The following is a 19,427-nucleotide window of genomic DNA, read 5'->3' as shown; positions in this document are numbered from 1 at the left end:
CAATATATGTGGCCACATCACCTCTGTTATATGCCTTATCAACTCTATACAGAACAAAATTATTAGTTTTGTCATCAGTGATTTCACTATGTAGCCATTTGTCTTTCTCAGCATACAAGGATACAGGAGAGAGTATTTGATATCAGTGGCATGGAGTTTTGACAGCATCAAATTACCAAGATTTCTTGATGAAGCACTTATGTGGGGATAAAAATGGACTTGATCAACCAGAGGTGGGCTCCCTTCTCTCCCTGGCCAGATGCAATATCCTCACTTTGTCCTGGAAATATAATAAGTTGACCAAGATGGGTCTAAGAGTAGATCTAGTGCTGGAGCTGCAGGTGGGAGAGCAGTAAGCTCTTTCGATGACAAGCACAGAGGGAAAGTTTTCCTTGCCAACACAGTGTGGGATCAGCTTGTTCAAATCATAATCGTGACTCTTCCTTCACTTTTTTCAGGAATGAAATGAAGGTTGGATGACTGACTTTTTCTCTCAGCATCATCAAATGTATCCTTCAGGCATTTTAGAGTTTTTGAGTGTTTGCACATGTTATGTCAAGCCATCAGTGTTATCTGTATTAGAGCTCTGTCTGTGTTGGAGCTCTGGGACTTGCTCACACGGTGAACATCAAGATCCCTGAATGCTGATGAGACCAGTTTGGATGGTCTCAATTTGAGTCAAAATGACACATCATTTCAACTTTATTCCATTGAATGGCATCCCAGATTGAAACTTTAGCCTGATCCATAATGAGGAGGAGTTATTTTTTTGCACAGGGAAAATACTCAGCAGAAAAGATCAAGCGGCAGGAGAATAATGAAACTTTTATACTTCGAAGTAGATTTAAATCAGTCGATGAAAGCAGTTAGAACATGCCCAAATAGGGAAGCAGACTGAGGCCTGCCAGAGATGCTATCACAGCCATATTTTATCCTTGTGTGTGTGTGTGTGTGTGTGTGTGTGTGTGTGTGTGTGTGTGTGTGTGTGTGTGTGTGTGTGTGTGTGTGTGTGTGTGTGTGTGTGTGTGTGTGTGTGTGTGTGTGTGTGTGTGTGTGTGTGTGTGTGTGTGTGTGTGTGTGTGTGTGTGTGTGTGTGTGCATGTGTGCGTGTGTGTGTGTTTGTGTGTACAACACAGACACAATAAAATAATGTATTGTGTAGAGTGTCATGAATATGTTCCATGGGGTTCATTTATCATTTCTATAAAATACTGTCATTTTTTTTCCTTTCCACTTTGTTCAGTTCAAAGCAATGAACATCAATAGTGATAACCTTGTTTCATTTATATTTGTTCAAGATAAACATAACAAGACAAACATTTATTCCACCCATGTCTTGATTATGATTAACAAAAAACATCAGCACTTTTTTATCGATAAATATGATCTAGCAGAGGTAAATGGCAAATATTAACCATATATGCTGTGCTTGTTTTTGAGATAAACTCAACATCCGCAAAGTATGTATACATAATTATTGTGTCTGTATTGTTTTAATATAATATTTAATAATGGTCTACCAGAACCACAAACATTGGATGAGTAACAAAAACATGAAGACCACACAAAGGTTAAGGTATCCTCTAAGATATTCTAAAGCTTAAATCTCTCTAGTGTGTCAGTCTATCACACCAGCATTGCTGTACACTCAGAATAGAATGTTTGCAACTCGAGGAGGATCCCAAAAACAATCGATCACACTGATATTCATCATATTCTTGTCTTTCATGATGTCTTGGTCAGTGGTTTTTCTTGTGTAAACTAATCAGAGTAGCGCTGGTGCAAGACAGTCACATTTTGACATTTGTAGCCTTGTGGTGTAAAATAATTCAGGGTGGGCAATTCCTCTTCATTTCCTTCATTTCCATCCTCCTCTAGCTTTGTTTTGGTGCTATTCTTCATTTGAAGCCTTCAACCACAATACATTTTGATACGTTACTGTATGAGATCTTTTCACAGTCAACATGGATGGAAGAAAAGCTTCATTGTCCTGCTGAAACAAAAATGAAAGCTCAACATTTTAAGCAGTTTTGTTCTAAGGATGAAATCATGGCGCATTTACATAAATGGTGCTGACAGCCTGTTATAAAAGGTAACGATATGGCTGTTGATATCTATCTGCCTTTTCCCACGAGCTTCGCTAGGAAATTCAGGCCAATATAACATTTTACTTATTTATCCATACACAGCAACACAGGGTAGACTTGAGTGTATATTTGTAGCTCATTTGACATTCACGTCACATTCACAGAGCAAATACAGAGACCTTGTGAGGTGGCCTTGCTTTTGTAATCTAGACTGTATATCTCCTTTAACAGGAAATGAGTAATGACTACACCTTAGACTTCATTATGCATATTTTTAGAATAAGTGGTCGTCAGAAACCTCATGTAAACTGCATAAGTAGGATCACAGAGTAATTTCCCTTTTTCAGCTGTGAGGACTTTGCTGTCTCTGAATCAAACTGATCCTAAAATGGATCTTGGCTTAATGAGCAGCAGTGCTTTCTATTCAGCTTGAAGAGGTCTTCAGTTGAGGTGAGAAGAATCTTGAGAGAGGAGCTGCTGGTTTATGTCTATCTGCATGAGGTGATGGAGTTGGCCTGAAGGAATTATATATATTTTGGGTTAAACGGAAGTCACTGTTTCTAGAGTCTAGAGTCAACTTTTTTTCCCCACGTGTCCAGAACAATAACTTCAAACTTGCATGTGCGTGTCCAGTTGTGTGTCTATGCAACCTCAATCTCCTGCGTGTCAGTGATTTTTGTGCCCTGCCATGCCCGCAATTTAATCCACAAACCACACAATTACAAGAGTGACAGAAGTTAATGAACATTGTTGTGCTCCTCTGAAGGACTCCCAAGCGTAGATCTGTTAAGCATTAAGAGCAATCAAAGCTTTTGTTTAGTTTTGTTTACTGTATGCCATCCAGTGATAATGGATGTGCAGTGAAATGAAGCATGCTCGTGATTCTCCAACACAGCATGCACCCATCAAAATTACAGTACCCTGCTTTTAGGCAATATTCAGTTTGATGACTGGACAGTGAAGTGTGGGGCAGCTGGACATTTTTTCTCATAACAAAATGTTTTAAAATGCATGTGTTAGAATTGAATGAGCTTTTCACACAGAGATTATCATTTTTCCTGTTGTTGTGCAAGTAGCCCCCTTTTAAGGTAAAGGATTACAATTTATAATTCAGTTATTATATCTGTTGGTGCCATATGCTGGGATAGTCGGGTTTGTGTTTGTGTTTGGCCTCAGCTGTCAGTTTTGCACCTTTCATGCACGTCACGGGGGGGTGTGGTCATGGAGCAGTGATTGAGTGATTGAATGAATGGGCATATATTCACCTGTTTACCGCGGCGGCGGCATGGAGAGGGGGTGAGCAGGGAGAGCGTATTTTTTGTTGACCGCTTAATCTAACTACAAACTGAGTACCTGAACATCTTGCCGTGCCTTGCCTTGTTTGTCTGTTTGTTGACGTTGGAAATAAATACACACTCAGTCGGAAAACACGGAAATGGCTCTGTTGTTTATGTAGCGAGTCAGCAGTGCAATGCTCCCTCACTTAGCCTCTCAGTGACTCCGTTTTCTGTTTTGAGTCACTATAATATCAGTTAGTAATAACAGAAAAACTCAGTTCCCTCAACCATTTGGGGAATGTCTGGCTTGCTGTCCTGTCATCAATTTGTTCAGTAGAAAAACTGGTATAGGACCCATTATTATGGATCCCAATGCTTTTTTGGCAAGACCCACTTTCATCTGCTTTTGAGCACCTCTGATAGGCTTACCCTGATATTCTTACCCTAACCCTAACCAATCTCTCTTATGCACCAACCCAAGCAATGAAGGCATCATATACCAGCCAATCAGAAGCAGGAGGGCGGGTCTTGGCAAGAAAAGCAGTGTGATTTATAGTAGTGTGTCCAGGACATGTTTTTTAGCTTATCCACAAAGGCTGGAGGTATGGATAGGCAGTTAGTTTCTACCAAAAGCATAACAATGGGAATCCTAGTAATGTGTCTCCCTCCTGTTAATGTTTTTAAAGGTGGCAAACCCCTCCACATTTAGCAAGTAGCCTAATACATAAGTAATTAGCGTACTTCAGTGAATTAGCAGTAAAGGTAATGCAATTACTTTTTGGATGACTAATATGTACTGAGTATTTTACTACATTTTTCAAGTAACTTGTACAGCACTAGTAACCGAGTGTGTGAAAGAAAAAGAAAAAAACAGTTCACTATATTGGTTCTGTTAAGTGAATACTGCCTCCAAACATGTTACTAGACTGGGCTAATTGGAGAATCTACTGTGCTGAATGTGTAAGACGGGATACAGCAATTATCTCTAGAAATTTGTTCAGAGAACACATTTCCCTCCTCTCTCCCTCCCACATTTACCCAAAAATGTTTTTCTCAAATTTTCCTAATAGGCAAAGTCAAGATGAAAGTCAGTGTAATGACTATAAAAATAATTAATTACTACTGATTAATTAATTAATGTATGAAAGAATAATTTATGGTTAATTAAAAAGCTCATATGATGTGACTGATAACCTGTTAATAAAACATAAGTGACTAAATTCAACAGGAACAAACTGCTTATTATACTGGCTGTGGTTAAAAAACATACTGGATGTGTTCATTTATTTTTGGACCTAATCAGAGAAAATTACCAGACCAAAAAAAAATTACCATATATTCCAGTTGTTATTTGGTTGGATAATTTCTAATAGAGATACCTTGTTTCATGTTTTCCTTGCTGACATTTAACGATCACACAGTGAGAAATCCATTATAAAGGAAGCAGATTTATCCAATTCTCCCTCCATAATACATTGCAGCTGTAAAAGGTTGTGTTAAGGGGCATAACATGCTTTATCTCAGCTGGATAATGTCGCTCCCCTCTTTGGGCAAGTTTGCTTAGATGCCAGAGGTCATTCTGAGAAATATAGGAAGTCAATAACTGAAGCAGAAGTAGACAAGAGATAAAGTGGATAAAGCATAAACATATATTACACCACCTTATCACAAGCAACTCTGGAATACTCTGGGCATTCCTGATTTATTATATTTACTCCTAGAAGACAAGCATAGACTTTTCGCCCTGGCACTGTTAGTGCTGTCCTCCACCCACCGAGAATTACATGATTATATCAGATCCAGCTTTTAATCATGAAATGAAAACACTATTAAGCTGGCTTGCATTGCTTGCCTGGTTAATTAGGTGGTTAATGTATAGTGGCTTACGTTCCCTGTACAGTTAACTCCTGCCATGGACAAAAGCACCACATACGTCTTGTGATGGCATTTACATAGATAATACAATTTATCATTTAAAATTGTAAAAAAGGAGGCAGGAGGTGGTAGGTGTCAGGAGTACTATCAGCGGAGGAGGTGTGGATATATTAAATGATGTATGTTTGTGTGCATGTGTGTGTGTGTGTGTGAATGAGAGAGAGATGGATAGATGGCATAAATAGATGGCATAAATACATGGATATCATTACAACCTGTCTACCTTGACTTCTACATTTATTATCCCATACATAATCCAGTATATGTTAATGCTGAGGCACTCAAACCTTCTTGTAATGCACATATTTTAATTTGAGTCATGTGTGTTTTGACAGGATTACACGGAATAGAAGCCTCACACATATTACAGCTGGACTTTCACCCCACTTGTGTCCTACCGCTGTGTCACAAGGGACTCATCAGCAGCGATGTAGCAAAATTGCTTCCCAGCTGCCTACTCCTGGGTGTACCAGTCCGCAAAATCACTGCTAAGCACTGCTGAGTCTGCCAGCAAGCATGTATTATTGATTTACATTGAAAACTTAGCAGGAAAAAGTTTAGGTCTGTACTACTCATGGCAACAAAACTCCCAGTTTTAGGGGTTAAATGCCTTTTAGGGCAGCTGCTGGCAACTGTTCATGAAAGTTCATGGTTTTCTTTTTTTATTTTATTTGCAACACTTTATTTCAAACTCAACATATGTGGCAATTATAATCAGCATATTAACACTTAATGAATGGCTTATAACACATGGTAACAGATCATAATGTAGTTGTAAAAAAATCTGAGGACACTTTAAAAGTAAAAGATAGTCCAGTCCAGTATACCATCAGTATTCATATATAACGATATATTGTTACACACTTTAACAATTCTCAGTCCCTGCAGACAACCACTGCGGCAACTGAGCTAATTCACAGTGACGCTTCTACAGGTTGTGTCTGTAAAGGAGTCCGATCAACCTCTGCATTACAATGGCATGTTACAACATCTTAAGCTCCATCACTAGTATCCCGCAGATATTGTTTTGTATGTGAATGCGTGACAAGAATGCTGGCAGAAAGAGCTGGCTGCTACATCAGTTTTAGCTTTAGTATAGACTGGACAGACTGCTAATAAGTAATTAGCTGCTCATTATTGTCTGGACAGGACACAAGCCAAAAACAACAGAATTATCCATGCAAGGCACTGCAGGTGTTGCCTGTCCAGGGACTGCAGGAGAATGTGTATAGTGGGCAACCATGGAAAACCAATTTATGACACCCCCTTGTTTATGTAGTTTATTCCTGGTTGTCCTCCTCCTTAAGGACAATTGTAGCATGTGTAGTGTTGTATGACCACCACTGTATAAAATCAATATAATACTCACACAAAAATACCATATTTGCTGACTCAGAAATTGAGAAAACCACCTCCTTACTTGCTGCCAATGGATAGGCTGCTGCAGACTCTACTTAGTCTATTGAAATAGCACAAAATCTTTCTGTTGTCAAGTAAATATTAGTTATTCATTATTGGATTTCTTAGAAAACCTAGGGGCTAAATCAATTGCATGATAGTGAAATGCTGATTCAGGTATAGATTATCATACTTTTAAGGCCAGACAGAAAAGAGAAAATTGCTATACTCAGCTTTTAATGTTGAAGCTACCTCTAGTGGTAGAAAGAAAGAAATGCATTTAGTGATGAAAAACAACTGCATTAATATTGAAACTATATTAGATCCCAGGGATACCAGAAGGGATGTATAAATATGTTTCCAGGTCTCTCTTAAATAAATAATACATTTATAAAACTGAAGAGGAGTCTGAAGAGCAGCACATGGGTGCAGGGTTGTTTTACCTGTTAAATGCTTGTGTTTGAGCCTCTGTGAGGGCAAGTCTTCACCCTGCTGAAGTGCCACAGAGTCAGAAATCTGATATGTTTCTGGGCATATTCTGCTGTATATGAACACTACATAACCTTCTCTACATTTGGTCCAACTAGTCTTATATTTATATATACAGGGTGATAACAAACTGAAGGGCTAACTTTGAACAGGTGGTTGACAGCAAGGTTATTGCATGCCAGTTAGTGAGCAAACATCCTGCCACACCCTGATAACTGTGAGCATCCATCTGCTTTCAGGATTCTTCTGAGATATGACTTGAGATATGAGTAAAATTTGCAGCATTCATTGAGAGAATGAGATTGTGATACTTCGAAACTAAAGTAAGTGGTTATTTAACTTACTAATCAAAATCAAAACAACCGATTTTGGAAATATAGGTATAGGTATGTTAGTAGCATAATAGGTAATTTACATTCACAGCATATATTTTAAAGAAACAACATGTTAATCTCCTCTCATGACCACTGGTATAATGATGGAAAACATTCTTTATATTCTACTGTGCACCAAGTAACTGAAAGGCACTTCAATACCCACAAGTATTCACTGCATTGTATGAAAACCAGCACTTCTGATTAGAGACAGAAGCTTTTCGTTTTGTGTGTCACTCACGTAAAAAAGGCTGGCTTATAGGCCTCTGAGAGATCTGTTATTTATTTCTCTGCAGGTTCTTTGTCTGAGGTGGCAGATGTAGTGATCCTCCCACTTCCCCAAGCATAGAGGCCCTTTCACCTTTGTGAAGAGACAGGAGAAGACTGTTTTACAGAGGCAGACACTGCAGCAAGCAGGTGAGACACTATCAGAGAAACAGTTACATTTACGGCTTTTCACTTCAAAACTGGTGCATCAGATTCAAATGTCTTGTGGGGTTTTTTTTCTCTGTATTTTATTGGGTGCAGCTTTTTCCATCACCCTGCTGTGACAAAGGGCCTGTTGGACATGTAGGGAAGTTGGCATATAGTGCATAATGGGGATTTTAATGCACGTGGGCTTTTAAAAGAATGTAATGACTTTGAATTGGGCAAGAAAAATGTGTGACTGCTTGAGCAATTTATTTCTTAACTACACTGAAGATCAGTTTGAGGTCTCCATTTGTCATAAGTCAGAACATGCAGGCAGCCATGGTGCTGTGAAGCTGCACAAACTGTGCTATACAGTAGGCTTGAAGTTTGCAGTTAAGGCTCAGGCAACAGAAGAGAAGTAAGACTATTGTCTTGAATGTTTACAATAACCCACATAAATGGGGGCTGGCAGGGATCCTGCAGCTTGGTTTGGCACTGGTACATGTGTTAATGAATATAGTTCAGTAAATATCCTTGACCTTGTTGAAAAGAGCACACTGGGGTTTCTGATTTTGTTTCATGTTTAATTCATTTGTCAGGACAATGCTTTACAAAAGAAAATTTGAAAATGAGTCCAGAGTTGCTGGAAAATGTATTTCATAGGTTATCTCTGGCCTGATGTCAAAAGGCACCTCACACCAAAGCCTGCTAGTTCTTTATTAATGCAAGAATAAAGCCCCAGGCCTTTTTCACAGTAGACCTTTACATTTTTCATAGCAAGAAAAAGCTCAGGTACTACTAAAAAAAAGGTTAAAAAATAAGATACAATGTGCTCTGCTCGCAATAACACTGATAGCTGGATGCTAGATCCTTAAAGTAGTTAATAATGAAAAAGAGAGACTAGGACAGTGCTCTAAATTGCCATCTGGATATTATCAGGCAAGATGCCCTTCCTCTGCATGAGTACTCACGATTTCACAATCAATAGACACAGGTGAGGTAAATTATAGATGCCTGCAACCATTAACAACAACAAAAAAACAACTCATGAAATTGAAAATAGATCTGTTCTACTGTCCTAGACATGACAGAGCCAGTATAAATAGTAGCTGGGCCCTAGGACAACTCTAACATCCATGGACAACCATGCACCTTACTATCATATCATTTAATATCCAGCTGACTTGCAGTAATGTACAGTGTATTATAGTTTATAAACATCACTGACCGGTGTATACTCAGCAAATAGTATATTATAGATATTTCTATCTATTCTATTTTATTGATTTTATTATATTTGTATATATTGCTATATTTGATTGGTTTGAATGTAGCTTTTAATTCTATCTATCTATCTATCTATCTATCTATCTATCTATCTATCTATCTATCTATCTATCTATCTATCTATCTATCTTTCTATGCAATTCAGCCATTAGAGAAAAAAAAGCACATAGTGTGTGTGTGTGTGTGTGTGTGTGTGTGTGTGTGTGTGTGTGTGTGTGTGTGTGTGTGTGTGTGTGTGTGTGTGTGTGTGTGTGTGTTTCCGAACTTTCCTGGTTTTGGCATAAATTGAGCCTATCAGTTTACGTATGACCCGTTTAATCAGTCCCCACTGTATGGTCCATTTTGGTCAAAATGAAGGTAGCCTGTAGCGCCACCCTTGGGAAGGCAAATATTCCTATTGTATACAACCCACATCCAGTAAACAGACACGGGTTGACTACACAGGGTGCACCTCACCTGTTGAACTACATGAGGGGAAAATGTGTGAACAGCTTGGTTCCAGTTGTTATTGCTGTCTGTGTGTAGCCTCTACTTTAACGCAGATGGTTTGAGTAGACCTGGCTCTTTGTTCGCCTTTTGTCGGGGGCGCGCCTACGTGCTCGCGCTCTTTATTGTACAGGTGTGTTTGGCTCAACCCACGCTGCAGGTAGAGGTCGAAACGTTTAACGTGAATAACGAAAGTAACAGAAATAAGGAGGATGTAATCCTACTTAATATTATTTGAAGTTGTAATCAATCGAGTGGTGAACGGCAGTAGGCTATGGAAGTAGGATTTAACAACAACAACAACAGGTGTTTGGAGTCAATTTAATGTCGTGGACTAAAAGAAAATGGCTAATACATTCAGCTAGTGTTGCATCTGGCAGCAGCAGCAGCGTATTTAAAGTGATCTATTTTAAAGTGATTTAAAATAGTTGATATGAATATTGCTGCTGTTAAAACGTTCATATGACTGTTTATCTGGAGCAACACTTGGACTTTTAAGTAAGTATGCATTCAAGTAGCTTAATGAACTCCCTGTTTTTTTTAACTGCAGCAGCAGCAGAAGGATGACATGAGTGATGCAGGAGAGAGCAGAGTTAACATGGAGGAATTTTTCAAAACGGTAATTTTCTCACAGCTTGTCTCTGTTTTAGTGTTTTTATTTCCAGTAGTGTGTGTGTTTGTCTGTGGTCCACGTATTCCCCATCTTATGGGGAAAGCAACTCCTCTTAATGTAAATCATTAATTTTAGGGCACAGACCTGGTTTAAAGTTCAGTTAAGTTTTACACTTATGAGAAGGTTAAGATAAAACTCCCGGTAATTAATGGAAGTCATTGTAATGTCGTCTGAGGTGATGAAAACACGACTGTGTGTGTGTGTGTGTGTGTGTGTGTGTGTGTGTGTGTGTGTGTGTGTGTGTGTGTGTGTGTGTGTGTGTGTGTGTGTGTGTGTGTGTGTGTGTGTGTGTGTGTGTGTGTGTGTGTGTAGGTGGGGGAGGTGAGAAGCCTCATTGAAAAACTTTCCTGTCAAGCAGAGGAGGTAGGAAGAAGACATGGTGCCATCCTCTCTGCTTCAAACCAAGACAAGAGTAAGTACAGAGTCTTCACCTTCATTGTGGTTAACAAGTGCAGATTGTATTGAAAGCCCCCCCCCGACCTCAACACATTTTCAAATGAAAGAAAAGTAGAAACTTGATGCCTTCACTGTTGTGCTGATGCTGATCTCCTTTAGGAAACACAACATTGAAAAGACAAACAGAGCATTAAAAACAGCCTTTGACAAACAAACCTGTGCCTGATTATACAGGGTTAACAGGTATTCTATATGTAGATTGACTAGATGTTATGCAGAGCAATGTAAAACACAAGTGAAAATTTAGATATATATACAGAATTTGCATTCATATTATATGCTCATATATGTTATAATATGCTGACATCATTCCCTCTATGAAGTTACCTTGTTGTGTTGTTGTTAGGATACAAAGATGAGCTGAAGCTGCTGAACAATGAGGCAAAGAAGAATGCCAGCTTGGTCCAAGCTAAGTTAAAAGGTGGGTGGAGAAGGGTTTTTTTTTTGTTTTTGTTTTTTTTTTTTGGGGGGGGGGGGGGGGGGGTTGCTTATTTTTTGCACAATTTGCCACTGTAATATTTCAGTTTGCCTGGAATTAGTGCAGAGACATGACTGTGTACCATCATTGTTTGAGACCATGAGGAGGAACTGTATAGTTGTACATTGCACTTCCTCAAATTCAGGAGCAGCACAGGCCACGACACAGAATTTGACTTGCAAATGGAGAAGGAAGGCTTCTCCATTCTTTTGCTGATTATCAGTAAACACACTGTGTCAGACTAGCACAAACATTCGCCCTATCCTGTGAACTTTCTACGACCTACTTTATTTTACTGATGTGTTTTCCATAAGATTGTGAAGGGTGTCTTTGGGCTTTAATTGAGTTTTTGACCCTGTGTTTTTATTTGTATTAGATGTGTCTTATGTGTTATTTCAGCAATGCAGGTTAACTCGCCTGTAGATGACAACTGCATAGGTACCTCAGTGATCCAGCGTATTCAGAGGAACCAGGTCTGCCAGTACTTTTTAATTCTTGTCATGGGTCACATATGCATACAGATGATCAAATCTCAATTTATTGTTTTCTCTGGAAAACATTCAAGTTATTTTAAAGAGGCTTCAAGCTTTACACACTTAACAGAATCACTACTGACAATGGTCTGTGTACAGAGGCCTGATGTTTAAATAATCCCTTTTGAATTAATGGTTCAATAATCTGTTTTCATATTCTACCTTTCACCAGCACTCACACCTGACTCGGTGGTTTGCTGAAGTCATGAGGGGCTACCATAATTCACAGATCTCCTTCAGAGACAAATGCAAAGCGCAAATTCAGAGACAACTGGAGATTGGTGAGTAATGCCGAAAACAATCACAACCAAAACATAAACGTGTCCATCCTCCTACTCTGTCCCCATGAAAAATCTTTAAAAGTTTCCTGCTTTTATCAGTACAAGTGTCTTAATCCTCTAGATTTAAAAGTGTGCACATGGATTAAAACCAATTTTCATTCATATTCAGAAGAGAAATCCACACTTCTTACTACATGTCCATGTTTGCTTTGAAAATCCAGTTGCGTTCTCTCATTGAACTACTGTATGAAAGTCCTTCCCACTGGTGTGTTGTCTACGCTCAAGGTTAATGTTAATTGTCTTTTATAAAATACAGGATTGCACAATGAAATTCAACTGTAGTGGCCAATGTCTTTTAGGGTCCTTTGGGCTCTATGCAGACACCTCATCATCATCATCATCAACAAACAGGATTCTGATATAATCATTATTTCAAGATTTGTGAGGGCTGAGTGCATCAGATGTGCTGCAGTTTTTCAGAGTAAAGCATATGAATGGGATGAGTGCCACTGGGCGGTGGTCATTTATTTGATGATTGATTGATTGCAGACTTTTTAGATACATGGGTGATGGTGGCTGTCTTGAAGCAGGTGGAAATAATCTCCTCTGACAGTGATCTGTTAATAATGTAATATCAGCTAACTGGTAGGTACATGTTGTCATCAGACCATGCAGATTCACTCACATTTTACTCAGTTTTTACTTTATTTGAATTTTTAAAAATTAGCATTTGACTATATTCCCCTCACACAGGTTATGGTCCAGCTCTGCAGTATACTTAAATTGATTGGGGCTGAGAGAAAGTGACACAGCAGTTAAGTAGAAATGTAAAATTACACCATCAAGAGGTGAACAGGCATTAATGTATGTTAATTCATGCTGTCTCTGCTTTGGATGCACACTCCACAGCTTACACAGTTTGTTCATTTACAAAGACACTTAACAAAGCAGTTTGTTGATGAAAATTTCACTGCCACAGTAAATCTTTTTTCATTCTCTGTGATTTTTGTATTTGATGTAAACTTCTGAGATGTGTTTGAGATGACTAACAGTTAAACAAACCTGTATAATCATTTGCAAATCAATCTTGTTTGTCTCTTGTTCAGTGGATAAAGTGACCACAGATGACGAATTAGAGGAGATGCTGATCTGTGACAATATTGCCATCTTCATATCTGATGTAAGACAGAATTTATTTCAGTTTTGAGAGATGAATAAAGTGAATAATACTTACTATAGTTTTGTTTTTGTTTGTATCACTCAAGCATGTAGTGTGAAGCTATTCTGACAATGATTTAAGAATGAAAAAATTCACAGATCAACGCTGATGCTCAGACTTCAAGTCAGGCTCTGAGTGAGATCGAGTGCCGTCATCAGGACATCATCTGCCTCGAGGCCAGCATCAAAGAGCTGCATGAGATTTTTGTTGACACCGCCATGCTGTTGGAGAATCAAGTAAGATGGCTGCCTCATTTTGAAATTATTTATGGTGACACATGTAAAGGAATATGCTGACGTGACTGGTGTCAATCATGTGTTTCTTCTGCCAGGGGGAGTTGATCAACAACATAGAAAAGAATGTGACGAGTGCTGCAGAGTTTGTAGACATGTCCAAAGCAGAAACCAACAAAGCAGTCGCGTACAAGAAAAACCCACACAAGATAGCATCTCTCCCAAGCTTCTTCAAACCCTTCAAGAGGCGAACAACTGCTAAAACTGGTAGTGATCAAAACACCTCAGACTTAAACCATGACTGAGCTCCTGAAGCTGTTTGAACATTGACTGCACCAAACACTGTGATCAACGTCAAAGCCAGAGGGAAAAACACTTTTCATCTTATTTATGGTGCAGTGTCTTTCTGCCCCCTCAGATGCTGTCTCTCTAAAAGGATAATGAGGAATGTTATTTTAACTTCAATTTTGAATGCAAATCTTGCCAAGGACACAATCATACAAACACAAAAATGAATCATAATTTTAACTTTATTTGTCAGATGTTTACAGACTCTAAATCCTGAGACGTTAGGTTTCATTGCATAGAATTAATTAAATTGTTTAAAATAAACAACACAATTGATTGTCACAGTTAGCCAGTGTTCCCCTTGGCAGCCAGTAGGTGGCATAAAAACACTAGAAGTGTGAACCAGGGTGGGTTAACATCCCTCATCTCTGCAATCCTGCTTATGTGTTTCTGGTGCTGTGTTGTCTCTGATATGTGTGTCTTTGTTTTATTAATGCAATGCTACGTGTAATATGGTAAAACTGTGACTGTAAACTGTAGAACATGCTCATCCTAAAATAAACCTTCAGTACCTTTTAAAAAATATTCACTCATTTATTTGTTTCTATGTTCCATTATTTTATGACATTGGAATATTTTCATATATACTGACCAACAGAAAAAATACCCTTTTAATGCCTTTTAAAGTCAAAATATAAATATGTGATTTAGATGTATCTCAAAAATGCAAAAGATATATTTCGTAAGTATGTAGTAGATGCACATTTGGCAACCATTTTAAGGCTGTGCAGTTGGGTCACTAATCAGTTTTGCATGTCTGTACTCTTCTTTTTTCCCACCTCCCTCTGCAAAACTGCTCACCCTCTGTCAGGTTGCTTGGGGAGTGTAGGTGAACAGGCTTTTTCAAGTCCAACCATAAAAATGTTTGATTGTATTGACAGAAATCTTTCATTCTTTCCCTACAGGATTTCCCTGTGTATTTTATTGCATTCATTTTACCTTCTATCCCTGCAAGCCCACCATGGCCTGCTGCAGAGTTGCATCCCCACAGCATGATGCTGCCACCACCATGCTTCATGGTGGGGATAGTATGTTGATAACTGTTTGTAGCATTTGATCAGATGGCTGAAAAGCTCAATTTTGTCTCATCAGACCACCTACCCTTGAATTTTTGAGCCTTTCCAGAGTTTGCCTTCTGACAAACTGTTGTCAACATGGCATGAGTTTGAGTGGCTTTCTCTTCTCTGCCTCTCTCCCATAAAGCTGCAATGCTTTTGTATCCTCTTCACTGAGCAGCTCTGACTCACCAAATGTTGGGCCTTTTAAATGAAAGTGTACGTATTCTACGATCATTTGAAAGCCCTCTATTTCACATAGGAAATCAACACCAATTTGTGATAAGTAATGTGTCCTATTAAAGGGTGTGTATGTTTATGCAAACTAATATTTTGTATTCGTGTTACTCATTTAGATCACTTTGTACAGATATGTTGCGTTTTAATAAATGTAGTTTATTAAGGGTAGTGGATCTGTTTACAAAGTATAATTGATCTGAGATATAGTCCATCTTGTGTATAGGGTAATATGTCTTTTGCACTACAGGCACTGTAAATGCTACTGTCCATTTGTTGATAGTGCTTCAATCATACTCAGAATAAAATAGGATTACCATGATGACATATACTTGAACCAATTATGATGTGCAATGTACAACAGTTAAGTCTGAGTTCTAAAGGTGCTTGACCTGTGATGTGGTTTATGCTTTTAATATGAAAAAATATTAAGTTATTGGAGGTTGTGTCTAAAAGTTGTCACACATGAAAGTAATTACCTTAATGTGTAAAAAAAAAAAACAGTATTCAAAGAGCTTTAAGTAGTGGGATGATGACAAATTAAAGGATAACATAATTAAAGTGTGAGGTGTTGGACCTCTGATTTGTCTCTGTAACTCCACAGAGGAGTGAATAATATTCTTCCAAAATAATGTATGTATGTACAAATGATCCCTTTGTAGTTCATTTGGGTGGAGATGTGACTGCTTATGAATCACATCATTTTTATGCTCATCAAACCATTCAGTGAGCTCTCATGTCCTGTAGATGGGGACATTATCATCCTGAAAGTGATGACTCCCTTCAGTATTGAAGTGTTTCATCATGGAATAAAGCTAGAATAACTTTGTATTGATTTACTGTGACCCTTTCTGTAAGGTGGCAAGTGGACCTAAACCATGCCAGGAATATGTTGCCTGCATTGAATAATACAGATTTTTTTATGTTGCTCTACTCATTTATTGTCCTTTAATGTGTCACCTGTCTGTTACTAAAACTCCTTTATGTTTGATAGGTAACTGCTTAAACTGACTCTTCACCTGTGTGTTTCTTTGTATGATCTGACTGTAGCAGAGAAGAGGCAGAAAATCTCAGATAAGCTTTCCTGCATCATGGGAATGCTGCCAAGATGAACCCATTGACTTATCTCTCCAACTGTGTTTCTCTCTATATCTCTCTCTCCTCCCCCTCCTCCTCTTCTCTGTCTCCTGGATAAGATTTCACAGCACCTTTGCACTTTGCTGAAACCACCGATTTACAAATGGGAAGAAGAATAGAGGTGCCAGATAAGGGTGACAATGTAATATGAAGAAAGAAAAAGGGAAGAGAGACATGAGATGATTAAGGAGACACAAGCCTAAATAAAAACATGGTTTCTTTATTGGCTGTGCCAGGGTGGTGGGGCCCTCAAAATAGGGCTTGACCACAATTTAAAAGGGCTGAGTGGTCTGTGGGCGTTGAAAATATAGGGCTTGGCTGTCAGCTTGGATTGACAGGTCATCTCTGTTTGCCATTAAATAAAACAGGAGGCTAATGTGCTGAAAATGGCCCGTCTCCAAAAGAACCATTAAACATTTCCTCAGTTGGAATGGACAACAAGGATGGACAAATGGATAGGAGGAAAGGGTTGAAGGACAAAAGGGGGAAGAGTCTCTTTTTCTTCCTCCTTCACAGACCTTCCAGGGCAGGCTTACTTCTTGGCTTTGCCCTGGGCGGCCACAGCCTCCATGGCCTTCTTTACAGTTTCCGCATCACCAAGGAAAGCCATGGGCTTGACAGGCTTCAGGTTGGCGTCCAGCTCATACACAATTGGGATTCCTGTGGGCAGGTTCAGATCCATGATTGCTGCATCAGACATACCTGGAAAGATAAACAGGGACGCAGACCAGACAGATTAACAAGCAGATCAGCAGACAGAACAGAGGAAATGTAATTGATAGGATATGAAGCTGTCTGGAGCCCAGCAAAGCACACAGGACAGACAATGGTCCTGTGTAATAAAACTTAGTCAACAGCAGATTTTCCACATATGATTGCATTTTAAGATTTTTTGATTACCCTAATTTCTATGTTAAACTTGTGTCATTATTTATTACTTATATTATATAAGAAACTTGAGTTGCTTGTTTTTTCTTCCTCAGCATTAAACTCTGCACTTCCTCAGTGACATTTTCTATTTGCCCTTAAGCCTTTCTGACTATGTAACTCCCTTATGCATGTCTGGCCACTCCTTGAAAAAGGACAACCTTTCTACATAAAGGTCGTGACTGTAATGGGAACCAAGCTCATGACCATCTCCCCTGTCCCTGAGCTTTAGAGCGAGAGTCCCCATCTGCTATTTATAGGCACTGTAATCCATGAGTGTGTACGTGTGTGTGTGTATGTGTGGGGCAGTTGGAGGGAGGGGTTGTCTGTCAAAGTCTACTTTTTTCCAGACTAAAACGCCAGTTGATTGGGGGCAGTTTGTCCAATTGGGGACAAAAGCTGATTTTTGGGCCAGTGGTTAAGGTTGGGGTTAGGTTAGGTTAAGGTTAGTGTAAGAGTTAAAGTTAGGCAAGCAGTGGTTATGATTATGGTTAGGGTAATACTCCAGGAAATGAATGTACCCCTAACACTAACCCTATGTCCCCACAAGTGACTAACATATGTGTCTTTGTTTGTGTGTGTGCAAAGACAACAGCCTCACTCTAATTATGCAATGAAAGCTACTTTCAAACCAAAATATTTTGTTAATTTGTTGAATTTGACTGCAAAACCATTTGTGTTTTTTTTTTTTTATGGAGATTTTATAATGTAAGCGTTCACCCCTACCAACAACTCTTCTATTTCATTGTCTTTCTTTAAAGCTTTGCCACCTGGGAACTGTAATGCTCACCCTCCAAGTGCTTGACAATGCCACGGAGGCTGTTGCCGTGGGCAGCAATGATAACGTTCTTTCCAGCTTTGATCTCAGGAGCGATGACTTCATTCCAGAAAGGCAGGGCACGGGCAATGGTGTCTTTCAGTGATTCACATGTAGGCAGCTCACCAGGCTTCAGGCCCTTGTAGCGCCGGGACTGCAGGTAGTAGAAACAGTTAGAGGATAGTTTACTCCCACAACAATTGACAAAAGTTACATAACTGAAAGAATAAAACCACTGAGAAACCACTAGTGCTCCAAATAAATTCATGTCAATACCTGCTTAGTGGTCTCATATGACTGTTGAATTTGGTCTTTACTGTTAGATTTATTAGTGAGAAACATCTATCTTAATTCCAGTTGTCTCACCTCACTGATGAGTTTGTGGTGAGAGTGGTCCTTCTCCATGGGTGGTGGTGGGATGTCAAAGGAACGACGCCAGATCTTCACCTGCTCCTCTCCGTGCTTCTCAGCTGTCTCAGCCTTGTTGAGACCGGTGAGGCCTCCGTAGTGACGCTCATTCAGACGCCAGGTACGAATCACAGGCAGCCACATCTGGTCTGTTCCCTCCATGATGGTCCACAGGGTCTTGACAGCACGCTTCAGCACAGAGGTGTAGCACTTATCAAACTTCATGCCTGCATCCTTGATAGCCTTGGCTCCACGCTTGGCCTCCTCCAGACCCTTCTCACTGAGGTCGGCATCGAACCAGCCACAGAAGCGGTTCTCCTGGTTCCAGACGCTCTCACCGTGACGAACAATAACCAGACGATGCACACCAGCCATGCTTGCAATGGTTCTCCTGAGTTTACCTTAAAGCAAACAAAGTACCCTCAGCCCTTCTAAGTTGTGCACACACACACAGCCTGACCAACAGTGAGCCCCCGCAAGCATACAACAGTCTTTTTATAGCAGTCTGGATAGTGGCAGTGCATAGCAGACAGGCCTCCTTTACTTTCCACCTGTGAGAGGCATTCGTACTCTGATTGACATACAGGCCCAGCCAATAAACCCAGGCCTCTGCATGTGATGGCTGGGAAGGGCATAGGTCAGATATTAAGCCAAAATAGCAACATGACTTTTAAACTGAGAACTGTGGAACAGAAGTGTAAAGATCAGAGTTGCCTGCAGAGAGGACCCACACTCTATGTACAGTTTATCACTAAAAGAGAAACTGCAACTCATTGCACTGAAAGCAGTTCGTACAGTATGTTTAGTAAACATTCCATTTGTGTACATGGCATTTGTGTGGAATATCAATGACAATGAGGCCTACAGAGGTCCACTCAAGT

General features: G+C 39.4%; 2 protein-coding genes across 2 annotated transcripts; one reads left to right on the top strand and one right to left on the bottom strand.

Annotated features, from left to right (window-relative positions):
* Positions 1 to 305: 305 nt before the first annotated feature.
* Positions 306 to 13,922, top strand: LOC133994942 (syntaxin-2-like). Its single transcript, XM_062434186.1, has 10 exons — positions 306 to 352; positions 9,784 to 9,904; positions 10,295 to 10,363; positions 10,730 to 10,829; positions 11,220 to 11,294; positions 11,751 to 11,824; positions 12,057 to 12,165; positions 13,272 to 13,345; positions 13,483 to 13,620; positions 13,716 to 13,922. Exons 1-10 carry the CDS (start codon positions 306 to 308, stop codon positions 13,920 to 13,922), a joined length of 1,014 nt encoding a protein of 337 aa, XP_062290170.1.
* Positions 13,923 to 16,598: 2,676 nt separating this feature from the next.
* pgam2 (phosphoglycerate mutase 2 (muscle)) lies at positions 16,599 to 19,010 on the bottom strand. The gene is made up of 3 exons (XM_062434935.1): positions 18,505 to 19,010; positions 18,112 to 18,292; positions 16,599 to 17,096 (listed from the first exon to the last, which is right to left on the bottom strand). The coding sequence occupies exons 1-3, from the start codon at positions 18,919 to 18,921 to the stop codon at positions 16,927 to 16,929; spliced, it is 768 nt and encodes a 255-aa protein (XP_062290919.1). The 5' UTR covers positions 18,922 to 19,010; the 3' UTR covers positions 16,599 to 16,926.
* Between the last annotated feature and the right edge of the window lie 417 nt (positions 19,011 to 19,427).

Source organism: Scomber scombrus, chromosome 15, assembly GCF_963691925.1.
Source record: "Scomber scombrus chromosome 15, fScoSco1.1, whole genome shotgun sequence".
NCBI classification, from domain to species: domain Eukaryota; kingdom Metazoa; phylum Chordata; class Actinopteri; order Scombriformes; family Scombridae; genus Scomber; species Scomber scombrus.
Note: the sequence above shows the minus strand (reverse complement) of the source record. Positions and strands in the feature narration are given on the sequence as shown.

What these genes read in the sequence shown, in the direction of transcription:
- LOC133994942 (XM_062434186.1), top strand. Translation starts at nt 306, where the DNA reads ATGGGTCTAAGAGTAGATCTAGTGCTGGAGCTGCAGGTGGGAGAGCA. An exon ending in GAGCTGCAGGTGGGAGAGCA is followed by an intron (nt 353 to 9,783) that starts GTAAGCTCTTTC and finishes GTCTGTGTGTAG; the next exon opens with CCTCTACTTTAACGCAGATG. An exon ending in TGCTTCAAACCAAGACAAGA is followed by an intron (nt 10,830 to 11,219) that starts GTAAGTACAGAG and finishes TGTTGTTGTTAG; the next exon opens with GATACAAAGATGAGCTGAAG.
- pgam2 (XM_062434935.1), bottom strand. Translation starts at nt 18,921, where the DNA reads ATGGCTGGTGTGCATCGTCTGGTTATTGTTCGTCACGGTGAGAGCGTC. An exon ending in ACCACAAACTCATCAGTGAG is followed by an intron (nt 18,293 to 18,504) that starts GTGAGACAACTG and finishes TACTACCTGCAG; the next exon opens with TCCCGGCGCTACAAGGGCCT. An exon ending in CATTGTCAAGCACTTGGAGG is followed by an intron (nt 17,097 to 18,111) that starts GTGAGCATTACA and finishes TTATCTTTCCAG; the next exon opens with GTATGTCTGATGCAGCAATC.